The sequence below is a fragment of the Ceratotherium simum genome, chromosome 18 (assembly GCF_057802395.1).
Source record: "Ceratotherium simum simum isolate JZ-2026a chromosome 18, ASM5780239v1, whole genome shotgun sequence".
In the NCBI taxonomy this organism is placed as follows: Eukaryota; Metazoa; Chordata; class Mammalia; order Perissodactyla; family Rhinocerotidae; genus Ceratotherium; species Ceratotherium simum.
The window spans coordinates 8,787,446-8,800,299 of record NC_141917.1 but is presented as its reverse complement, the minus strand read 5'-3'; the positions used below and the strand labels follow the sequence as shown (position 1 = coordinate 8,800,299).

Below are 12,854 nucleotides of genomic sequence, written 5' to 3'. Positions count from 1 at the left end.
TTTTTATTCCAATGCCATTTTTTAATCCCTTCTGTTACAACCACCTACCTCAATGCATCACCTAAGTGACCACATGTGAACTCCCAGATGTTCCATAATTCCACTAACAAGAAGCAAGATGGTAGCAATAGAACAAACACTACCTCAATTATACGGCATTTTCACTGATGTGCTTCCATAAACAACTGTTTTGCACATAGCCAAAGCCTACCAATTTAAGTTTTGGTAAATATTAACACATTCAGCCATTTAAAACAGAAACCATTAAGGAAGTAATATATCTCTGCTTCATTAAACAGCACGGATGAGGTGGGCCGGCCCCATGGCGTAGCGGTTAAACGCGCGCTCCACTGCTGGCGGCCCGGGGTTCAGATCCTGGGCGCGCACTGATGCACAGCTTGTCAGGCCATGCTGTGGCGGCATCCCACATAAAGCGGAGGAAGATGGGCACGGATGTTAGCTCAGGGCCAGTCTTCCTCAGCAAAAAAAGAGGAGGACTGGCATGGATGTTAGCTCAGGGCTGACCTCCTTCACAAAAAAAAAAAAAAAACAAACAGCACAAATGAGAACTCTAGTCACCTTTTCTAGACAACTGAGATACTGACTGGCTGCTACACTGTACTCTCAAAAATTACAATGATTTATAGAATTTTAGCCTTGAACTAAACGGAACAAGGCTGCCCTGTTTGAAATAGTTTTCCATTAGTTTATAGATGTTAAAATATAACTTCCATCCCTCTGAGCACTCACTCCTTGCTTTTTTCTGACCTCTCACTACTTCTAATATGCATCTTTGTTTCATATACAATTCCTAAATGAAAGCCAGAGGTGAACTATGTCACATACAGACGTACTGAATGACAGGTGAGCCACTTAAGACTGATTTTTCTTGCTTCTATACTAAGCCTCTGTTCTAGATGGCTGAGATAAAAATCTGATGTTTAGAAACAGAAAGGTCGTCCTCTTTGTTTCTACTGCATCACTTCACAGAAGGTCTACATTATTATACAAAGGGTTACCTTCTCACACCCTTTCCAAACTTTCAAGTGTGCCCAATTACTGCTTCTCCTGGTCAAGGCCACAGCCATTAGTGCTCTATTTTTAAGGTCCTTGTCTACTTCTAAACATTACTTTATCAAAGCTGTTCTTCAATAATGAAAACAAAAAACAATTCTAATGTAAATAAGGTTCAAGTTCAAAACCTTTTATCTATTTCTTATACTGCCAAAGACACAGACATAAACTAAATAACTTGCCTGTTCTATCCAAAAAAGGTATAACCAGCAAGTAGGAAACCAAGTTACAGACACAGTTAATGTTTCTAAGTATTTTCAACCATGATTAAAAATAATGATGCAGACATAAGAGACTTAAAAGACTTCCTTCTTGATTTCTTTTCTATCAGAAATGTAACATGTTCTCTGCCTCTCTTCTATTGTCTTTTGGCTTATTTTTATGGTAATATACGCCAAATGCTTCTGTTCCATAAGAGAGTCTTATATTGTTCTTTGCCTTCACTAGCATAAGAATCAGAAACCTAAGGCCAGTTCAGCAGAAAAGAAGATTTAGCAAATATGGGTGCAATCTTTTGCAGGCTTAATATTCTAATGATCTTGATATAGTTCATCTTTTACAGCATTTCTAATTCTGACATCAGTAATAAATAAAACACATGTAATATCTCTTTCCCAAAAAATGCAATTACACTGCTTAATGTCAAATTAAGATACAATAAAACAACTACAGTGAACAAGGTTTTAGAGTCCATATCCTAATACTCATGAAAAACATTTAAAAAATGAATTTGAATTCAAATGTCTGTTATTAAAAACACATGTTTAAATGAACTCTCAACTATGAACATAATCTTGCACTGCACAACAGCCTATTTAACAAGCTGTCCCACCATTACAAAACTCCTTTATGACAAGTATGTTCTAAAACAAACATCACTTATATATGTGAGCTACTTCTACTGTAGCTATAACTGTTAGAATAAGAGACATAAATTATTATTTGTCCTTGGAACAGAAGGACTTTTCAAATTATAACAAAAATAAATACATGGAGGAAAAAACGAGCACCATCTACACTGTGCAGCCTTCCACTGTTACCAGGTCCGATACTCACGTGGACAGCATGTCTAGTGGCAGTGTCAGTAGCGAGCTCACGGAGCCGGTAAACAAGCACTTGTAGATGCGGCCTACAAAAAAAGAGCATGATGGCACACAGTCACAACTCTCGTCATGAACATACAGTCGCTCAATTAAACAGAAGTAAAGTGGAACACCACAAATGTCACTGAAATAAGCATTTAGTCTTTGCAAGTCTGAGTCTCAAAATACTAAATTAAAAAAAAAAACATGGTCAAGCATAAAAATAGCGACAAAGAGTAAATGTTACAAAATAATGTTTAAAGTTTAGATGCCCTCTAGATTTACTTGTTTTTACTGATCGAGCTTAGATGTTTGAAAAGGAAAAAATCAATCTAAAGATCTCCAAAATCATAGTATGGATAATTTTTTTTAACCTAGAATTCTAACATTCATTGAGTCTGCTCATGAAAATAAAGAGTTTCAGTTTTGGGGGTAGAGATTTTTGAAATTGAGAGGCCTTTCAGTAGAGTATATGTTCCAATGCCATGAACAGCAAACTAACGACTAATTTTTTAAAAACACAGATTCAAGGGGAAAATCTTAAAACTGGCCATGAAGGGAAAAGATGAAGTATAGGTGAATGCACAGCCATCCCCTTATCCTCTTGGTCAGAAAAGGCAGGAAGAGGTTTGGAAATGGGGCCCAAGAGGAAACAGTTTTCTCTCAACCACTTCTGTTTTCTCTCAAACCAGTACTTGTCTTTTAGTTGAAGCATTCCCTACAGCCTTGTATCAGAAATTTTCGGTGACTTCAACGGCTGTTTTCAAAAGCCAAGTCAGGCCCCGTGGCTTAGCGGTTAAGTGCACCGACACACTGCTTCTCCGGCCATGCTGAGGCCCCGTCCCACATACAGCAACTAGAAGCATGTGCAACTATGACATACAACTATCTACTGGGGCTTTGGGGGAAAAAAAGGAGGAGGATTGGCAATAGATGTTAGCTCAGAGCCAGTCTTCCTCAGCAAAAAGAGGAGGATTAGCATGGGGCTGGCCCCGTGGCTTAGCGGTTAAGTGCGCGCGCTCCACTGCTGGCAGCCCGGGGTTCAGATCCCGGGCGTGCACTGACGCACCGCTTCTCCAGCCATGCTGAGGCCACGTCCCACATACAGCAACTAGAAGGATGTGCAACTATGACATACAACTATCTACTGGGGCTTTGGGGGAAAAATAAATAAAATAAATAAATGGTTTAAAAAATAAAAAAATAATTAAAAAATCAAAAAAAAAAAAAGAGGAGGATTAGCATGGATGTTAGCTCAGGGCTGATCTTCCTCACAAAAAAAAAGCCAAGTCAAAATGGAAAGGTAGGAAAAGATTTTCTGTAACAGAAATTACTTAACATATGTATACAAAATATTCAAAGCAAGAGCCTGTAACAAAGTACAAGTGACAACAAACCCAATGTCTGTAGAAAGGAAAATGGATTCATAAATTATAGGCCTCCTTACTACACAGTGCAATGCATCCATTAAAAAATAAGGTAGTTCACCAAGTACTTGCGTGGGAAGACAGCCAGGGTACATTGCTAACTTAAAGAAAAAAGTTACAGAATATGTAGTGTGTGATATAATTTAGATTTTAATTGTGTGTGTGTACACGTAAACAAGAGAGAACAGGAATCAAGCCTGTTAACTGTGTTACTTAAATCCCCTAAGTTATTACTTAATTTCTGACTGTTTGATCTACTGATTTCAAAGAAGTGTGTTAGTCTTCCACGATGACTGAATGCTTTACAAATATATTTCAAAGTCCTGTTTTCTGGTGCATAAAAGTTCTGAAGTTTTATTTTATTAATGGACTATGCCTTTCATTAAAATGAAATATGCTTTTCTGCATCTAAAGCTTTTCATCTCGAATGTTATCTGGCTGATTAATATCGCTCCTACAAATTTTGTCAGCATTTGCTAACAAATTCCTCTAGCATTAACCTGGGCTGCTTTGTACCTCTCTCTCATAGTGGAATGCTTTTATACCTACACAAATGTGAGGCTCTATCCTGCAACAGAAAAATCTAAACCCTTAAGACCACAGATGTTGCAACCACATCCTTTCCTCTCTTTTACCTCCCTCTCTCTGTCCTCCCTTCCTATCCTTCCAGTCTTTTGCTGGACTTTCCAAATTTCATTTGCTGTTTCCAACTCCCACTCCCCAAGATGAAAATCGATCATCCTATTTCTCTTCTTCTAGCAGTTACCGTTAAGTTTTCTTTTGTTGCTTTTTTATTAAGGTAAAATTTACATAAATCTTAAGTGTTTGGGTGAATTTTTACACCGTTATGCATCATTTAACAACGGGGATACATTCTGAGAAACTCATCGTTAGGCGATTGCATCGTTATTCAAACATCAAAGAGTGTACTTACACAAACCTAGCTGCTGTAGCCTACTACACACCTAGGCTATATGGTACTACTCTTATGGCACCACCGATGTATATGCAGTCCATCCTTGACCTAAACGTCATTGTGCGGTGTATGACCGTATATGTATATACCCAGGAGCTGCCACCCAGATCAAGATATTCCACATTTTCAGCTCCCCAGAGGCTCCCTCAAGCCCCTTCCCAGTCAGTATCTCCAGCAAAAGGTAACCACTATTCTGATCTCTATCACCATAGGTCAATTTGGCCTATTTTTAAATTTCATATAAATGCAATCATATAATCTATACTCTTTTGTGCCTGGTTTCTTCTTCTCAAAGAAGTGCAATTCATCCATGTCATAATAGTCAGCTCTTTTGTCACTGCTATGTAGTATTCTACTGTATGGATAAACGACAATGTATCCATTCTACTGTTATTGATAGGCATCTAGTTGGTTCCACTTTTTTACTATTATTAGGAAAGCTGCTGTGATTCTTCTTATACACGTCTTTTACTGGACACAAAGCCCATGTTTCTGTTAGCTATATTCTCAGAAATGAAACTGCTGGATCATAAACTATGTGTAATATTTAGCATTGGTAGATACTGCCAAACAGTTTTCCAAAGTGGTTATACCATATATACCCCCGCCATCAAGGTATGCACGTCCCAGATGCTCCACATCGTAAGAAACATTTGGCATTCTCATGCCTTTTAATTTTAGCCACTCTGTTGAGTACAGTAGTATCTTCCTGTGCATTTCCCTGATGACTCATGATGCTGAGCATCTTTTCATGTGTTTACTGGCTATTTAGATAATCTTCTTTCCAGAAACACCTGTCCAAATCTTCTGTCCACCTTCTAATTGGGTTGTCTGTCTTTCTCTTACTGATTTATAAGAGTTCTTTATACACTCTAGATACAAGTCCTTTGTTGGATATGTGTAATGCAAATATCTTCTCTCACTCTGTGGCTTGCCCCTCTCTCTCACAGGTATCTGAGCATGAATAAAAGTTCTTAATTTAAATTAAGTCCAATTATCAGTATTTTCTTTTATGGTTATTCCCTGCTATTTTATAAGTTTTTTGGTTTAAATGTTCACCTTCAGGCTTATGATCCATCTCGAATTACTTTTTGTGTCAGGCGTGAGGTAATGATATGGTTCATTTTCTCCTTGTGGCCATCCAGTTGATGCTATACCATTTATTGAAAAGACTATCTTTCCTCCACTGAACAGCAGGGGCACCTCTATTGTTAATCAGGTGATGAGGCTGGTGTGCGTCTAGTTCTGGACTCTATTTGGTTACCCCTATATCTTTAATGCATAGTTACACTATACTTTCCTATCTGTATTTAGAGCATCTATAATCTCCCCACAATAAGACAACTTAAAAAGCTCTCATTTCTATCTTCCCTTCACAATTTCTCCCATCTTGGGATTATCTAGAATTTTAGCTCCAAGCTGTTACCTAAGAAGTATTAATTATTGGGATTAACAATAATTGCGATTTAACTATAAGAAGCACTTGTTTTTCTTTGTAGCTCACACCTTTCTCTCTCTTTGATTACTTGTTCATTTTAGTAAAGTATATTCTCAAACACTTTTTTCATAAATAGTTTCAGGTAGTAAACTTCCCAAGCTGTTGCATCTACTAAAATGTCTGTATTTTGTCCTTCCATCGGAGAATTTATGGGTAGAAGATTTTAGGTCTAAAAATTTTGTCAAATTTTAAAGTTTTTGCTGTCTTCCAGCATTTGACACTGCTGATTTTAAGTCTGATGCCAGTCTGATTCTCATTACTTGGAGGATAATCTGAAAGTGTAACATCTATACACCACCCTACTAAGCAATGGAAAGCTTTAGAAGGTGTCTAGGCTTGTGAATCTCTTAACTGTATCATGGTCAGCTCTCTCTTTTTCAATCTAAAAGATGTCTATCTCTTCATCTCCATTATCTCTTTTACCTTCTGGAACTACAGATACTGAAACAACTGGATGTCGCCTCCACCTCTCATACTTGCAAACTTCTTGTCTCTCTGAGTTACATCCTGGAGAACTCCTTGCTCAATCTTCTAGCTCACGAATTCACTCTTCAAAAGCACCTATTCTGCCATTTGGTGTATCTCCCAAGATTTTCAGTTTCATAAATTTTCAAGTTCATTTTAAGGAGACATGAGGATATTAAGTATACTCATTCAAAAATCCTATTCGCATGGAACTCCAAAGAATCATATATCTATATACTCTGGGACCATATACTATCTACCCCTCTTCATGTCTTTAAGAACAACAAAGAACCCAAAAGAGATCAACTAAGGGTTAGTATACCAACCTCCCAGAAAGCTTTCCACATTTGAAAGATAAGCCTCCCAATTATTCAGGAACATTAGATATGTAAGTGTCTTTTAAAAGGGTGAAAAACTCTCAGAAGAATCCATCTTTTGCAGTCCTTAAAAGCTCTAATATGTTTCAAGGAATAAAATTCAAGTTCCTTCCAATTATGGTTTGATTTTGCTTTTTCAATTCTTTCATGACTTTCATTATTAGCCTCTATACACTGTGTTTTTCTTTCCCACACTCATTCAACAAACTGACCTGTTAAAAAATAGTTCTTAACTCAGGTGGATAATGTTTTTTAAGTCAGGCTTTCTTAATATCTGACATTATAATATCAAATAATTAAATATCATTCAAACAAAAATATGATGCAATATTACTTTAGAATATTAAATAGTTATGCAATGTTGTATAACTCCAACCACAGAGGAATGAATACTCACATGCTGTAAGAGGAACAACTCCCAACCATGCAAAGGCCACAAGTGTATAATGAAACCAATATCGTATTGCAGTGCCAATACTTGTAACCAGTCCAGCAAATATGTCCTGGATTGGAAGCCGTGAAGGCATATCTGGGGAGTAAACTATAAAAGGAAAAAAAAGTACATACAATTTCATGAATATTTAAAAATAGCTTAATTTATAAATATAAAATATGCATGTAGAGCTATCTTAACTTTCAATATTTGTATTGCACTTAATATTTTTTTTTATAAAAAAAAAGTCAGTCAAATAGTTACAATAATACATTTACCCAGAAGTTATTTACGAGAACAAATCACATGTGAAATGTAGAAGCAAACAAAAAAGGCCTCTGAATGGAGAAAGGAAAGTCTTTTCAATAAATGGTGTTGGGAAAACTGGACAGCCACATGCAAAAGAATGAAAGAGGACCATCTGCTATTGCCATTCACAAAAATTAACTCAAAATGGATCAAAGACCTGAAGGTGAGACCTGAAACTATAAAAATCATAGAAGAAAATACAGGCAACACACTATTTGACACTGGTCATAAGGGAATCTTTTCGGATGGCATGCCTACTCAGACTAGGGAAACTAAAGAAAAAATAAGCAAGTGGGACTTCATCAGATTAAAGAGCTTCTACAAGACAAATGAAACCAGGATCAAAATGAATAGACAACCCACCAGCTGGGAGAAAATATTTGCAAAACATATATCTGACAAGGAGTTAATCTCCATAATATATAAAGAACACACACAACTGAACAACAAAAAAAACAAACAACCCAATCAAAAAACGGGCAGAGGAAATGAACTGACACTTCTCCAAAGATATACAGATGGCCAATAGGCACATGAAAAGATGTTCAACATCACTAATCATCAGGGAAATGCGAATCAAAACAACACTAAGATATCATCTCACGCCCATAAGAATGGTTATAATCACCAAGACAAAAAACAACAAACGTTGGAGAGGATGTGGAGAAAGGGGAACCCTCATACACAGCTGGTGGGAATGCAAACTGGTGCAGCCTCTATGGAAAACGGTATGGAGATTCCTCAGAAAATTAAAAATAGAAATACCCTATGATCCAGCTATCCCAATACTGGGAATCTATCCAATGAACCTGAAATCAACAATCCAAAGAGGCTTATGCACCCCTATGTTCATTGCAGCATTATTCACTATAGCCAAGAAGTGGAAGCAACCCAAGTGTCCCTCGACTGATGACTGGATCAAGAAGATGTGGTATATATGTACAATGGAATACTACTGAGCCATAAAAAAAAACAAAATTGTCCCATTTGCAACAACATGGATGGACCTGGAGGGTATTATGTTAAGTGAAATAAGCCAGAAAAACAAAGACAAACACTGTATGATCTCACTCATATGTGGAATATGGACAGAGAAAACTGTATTGTGGTTACCAGGGGCAATGGGGGTGGGGGGTGGGCACAAGGGGTGAAGGGAGACATGTATATGGTGATTGACAAACAAAAACGTACAAGCAAAATTTCACAATGTTATAAACTATTAAGACATCAATAAAAAAAAAAAAGGCCTCTGAGCAGGAAAAAAGATTCAAGGGAAGTTCACATCCCTCACTTATAGCCACGAACTTCATGCAAAGCTAATTTATACATATTTTAGCATTAAAACAATATAATTATCTGGTTTCCCAAATTATAAAAGATTAGATAAAGCAAACAGGAGCAAAGGTGAAACTGATGGCACGTCATCAAGAAAGAACCCTCCTCCCAAATACGTGCCTTAGACACAGCAGTCAAAAAGCAAAACAATGTGCAGCACCGCCATCTTATGTGGGAGCAAACAGTCCACTGGCATTTGTTAACCAACCCTCCACCACAATAATCAACATTCCAAATGGTAAATTCAGGTCTTCCCATGTCTCTGCAAGATGTTTTAGAAAGGTTTCCTTTTTAAACGGTTCCAATGAAAACCACTGCTCTACCACACAGCTATCTCAGAAAGAACACACAGGAAGAACAGATGCCTCTTTCCCCAGTGAGACCAAAACAAGGAATTATGATGTATAAAGTTTTAAAATCAATAATCTAAAATTTATGAGCACTATTACAAATGCTATAATTATTATTTTTTTTTTTTTATTTATTTTTTCCCCCAAAGCCACAGCAGATAGTTGCATGTCACAGCTGCACATCCCTCCAGTTGCTGCATGTGGGCCGCAGCCCCAGCATGGCCGGAGAAGCGGTGCGTCGGTGCAGGCCCGGAATCCGAACCCGGGCCACGAGCAGCGGAGCGCGTGCACTTAACCGCTAAGCCACCGGGCCGGCCCACAAATGCTATAATTATAAATGCAGCTATTCACAACAACAAACATTAAGGAATAAACAACAAATAGCAACTTTTTAGAACACACTCACAAAGATCGCTTACTTTAAAAGGATATTCAATACACAAGAACAAGTCATTAAACCAATAAATAGTGTTTTGGGTTTTTTTGTAAGGAAGATTAGCCCTGAGCTAACATCTGTTGCCAATCCTCCTCTTTTTTTTTTTGCTGAGAAAGATTGACCCTGGGGCTAACATTCGTGCCCATCTTCCTCTGCTTTATATGTGGGATGCCTGCCACAGTATGGCACTTGTCCACACCCGCGATCCGAACCTGCGAACCCTGGGCTGCCGAAGCAGAGCGCACAAACTTAACCACTATGCCACCAGGCTGCTCCCAATAAACAGTTTTTGAGAAAGATAAAGAAAACAGCATTTGACTGTCATATGAAAAATAACATGTACAACCATGAGCTTTTATTGGTCTCAAAGTAAAAAAGGTCACAAGTATTTCCTATCAATCAAACTGCATGAAGATATTCAATTATTTAGTCTTATATAGTTTGCTATAAACTGTAAGCTGTAGTTTTTATGCCCTACAGAAAATTAAAGACAACAGAATAACAGAATTGACATTTTTTGATGGTGATGAATATAAAGCTCCAAAAGTGAAACTGTAATGACTTTAATCATTTATACTTATCGCATAAAAACAAAGTAAAACTAGTACTAACTTACAGCATTTACACTCAGCAGCTCAAGGTACTTTAAAAAAAAAAAACAAACTTTGGGGGAAGAGGGTAATTTACTAGGATTCCAGAATGAAAATTATGCTTCAAATTCTTGTTAAATTGCCAGTATAGTCCTCTACTTATTTAAGATCAACAACATTAAATATCAATTGGTACAAGAATTATATAATTGAAATTTTAAAGACCTGCAAAATATTTACCATAGGCTTACAAAATATTGAGCTTAAAAAGTCTCTGGGCCAGCCCCGTGTCCTAGTGGTTAAGTTTGGCATGCTTCGCTTCAGTGCCCCAAGTTCGGTTCCCAGGCGCAGACCTACACCACTCCTCAGAGGCCACGCTGTGGTGGTGACCCACATACAAAATAGAGGAAGACTGGCACACATGTCAGCTCAGGGCAAATCCTCCTCAAGCAAAAAGAGGAAGACTGGCAACAGATGTTAGCTCAGGGCAAATCTTCCTCAGGGAAAAAAAAAAAAAAAAGTCTCAAAAAAAGGTAAATTAAAACTTTGTCTTTATTACTTTTATTCCAACCTATATAATTTTAACTCAAAAGATACCCCAAATTTGAACAATGATGGGCTATCTGATAAAATCAAGGCACCATTATTAATTTTTCTGGGTAAATAATGGTATTTATAGTTATGTTTTTTAAAAAGAACCCCTACTTTTTAGAGATACATACTAAAATACGTACAGATGACATTATAAATGATAGGATTTGTTTTAAAAAGGATGGAGAGGTGGAGAACAAGAGCACAGGTGATGCTATATAAAGACTATGAGTTGAAAACGGGTCAAACTGAGTGATGTGTACACGTGGGCTCATTATACCTTTGTATACATTTGAACTTGTCCATAATAAAAAATTTAAAAACAAAGAAAAAAGAACTACCCCACAAATTAAATCACTCTCCATCTCACACGTGTATGTGTTAAAAGCTGACATGTAGTTTTTAAAAATATTTTCCAAATGTTATAGCAGTACTTTCTACTACTTTCAAAGACAAATTAAGTTGAAAATAGTTGCTTTAAAGCTGCTGAAATTCCTTTATGCAGCCAGCTATAATCCCAAAATGCAGTGACAACTTCTAAAGAACTTACTTGGTGTGAACGCAAATCTGTGCTTGCATAATTCACAGTATTCTTTTCGACTGTGTTTCAGCCACTGAACTAAGCTGCAATTACAAATACATTCATAAGTACAGTGTTTATAACAAAGAAACTTTAAGGTTTCACTGAAAACTAATGTTCTGTTTTATTAAAACTTTACATATCATAGAGTTTTTACAATTTTGACAATTTCAAATTTAGAATACTCTTCTTAACTTTTTATAACTGACGCCTTCTAAGAGTACAAAACTATAACAGATAAAGACAAAAACGATATGTTTTTCTACTATTAAAAACGTTCAATTAATCTAAACTGTAATCTCCTCAAAACTAACTGAATATGCAAGACTCTCCAAGCATTAACATCAGCTCTAATACTGGTCTGATAATACTGCTACCCTGGTGGCTAGGTCTGAATCCTGGTTCTGTCACTAACTGGCTGGCTATGTTACCCAGGACAAATTACTTAACCTTTCTTTGCTTCAGTTTCCTCATCTGCAAAATGATGATGATGATGATGATGATGATGATGATGATGATAATAATAATAATAATAATACTTCAGGTCACGGTTTTGTTGTAAGGATTAAACGAGTTAAGATGTGTAAAAGCACTGAGCACTACCTGGCACAAAGCACTTCATAAATGTAAGCTATTAGCATGCCAACCAAAACTAGAAAACAGTAACACTTCCAATGAACAAAATAAGTGCTTCAATGTATAAATAAACAAACGGGTACTCACGTGCACCTGGAAGACTATATACCAAAATGATACAGCATGGTAATAAGGAACAGGGGTAATTTCCAAATTTTCATTAACAAAATTTTTAAAGAATAACTAATTATAGCGGAAGTTCATTGAAACAATCCCCCTTGTTATACAGATGACAAATCTGAAGCTCAGACATAAAATTCTCTAAAAGGATGACTCACCATTCTTGATGGATAAACTTAATACTGCCAGTACACACACAAGGGTGATAAAGAGGTTTCTCAGGGGTTCCTTCTGACCGACACACTCTACATATGTCTGTTAATGAAAAAGAAAAATTAAATTATCTTTGGTTATAACTTAAAAAGAAAAAATACCACCAAAAACTAAAATATTGCACGTTAAAGCAAGAATCTACCACTTGGTAAAACATTAATCAACAGCACGGAGAACTAAAAAGTGTGATTCGGATGATAATCAAGTATATATCTGAAAGTAAAAAGTTTCCTAATATATAAAAAGGGCAACTATTCCTTTGTATGAGAGCTCTGTAAAATCAAAGTTGAAAATAACAACGGAAACTAGACTTCTGGTGGTGAACACAATGTAGTCTATACAGAAGCTGAAATATAATAATG

General features: G+C 36.7%; 1 protein-coding gene across 2 annotated transcripts in view; it reads right to left on the bottom strand.

The window, feature by feature from the left end:
* MARCHF6 (membrane associated ring-CH-type finger 6) overlaps window positions 1-12,854 on the bottom strand; it is an 80,284-nt gene that overhangs the window by 48,971 nt on the left and 18,459 nt on the right. The window contains exons 2-5 of one of the 2 annotated variants that reach the window (XM_087443122.1): window positions 12,438-12,534; window positions 11,494-11,567; window positions 7,297-7,440; window positions 2,131-2,203 (exon numbers count right to left, since the gene is read on the bottom strand). In XM_087443122.1, the coding sequence (XP_087299248.1) occupies window positions 2,131-2,203; window positions 7,297-7,440; window positions 11,494-11,567; window positions 12,438-12,534 (388 nt within the window). The remainder of the gene's footprint in view (window positions 1-2,130; window positions 2,204-7,296; window positions 7,441-11,493; window positions 11,568-12,437; window positions 12,535-12,854) is intronic. The other variant, XM_087443123.1, reaches the window with a different exon arrangement.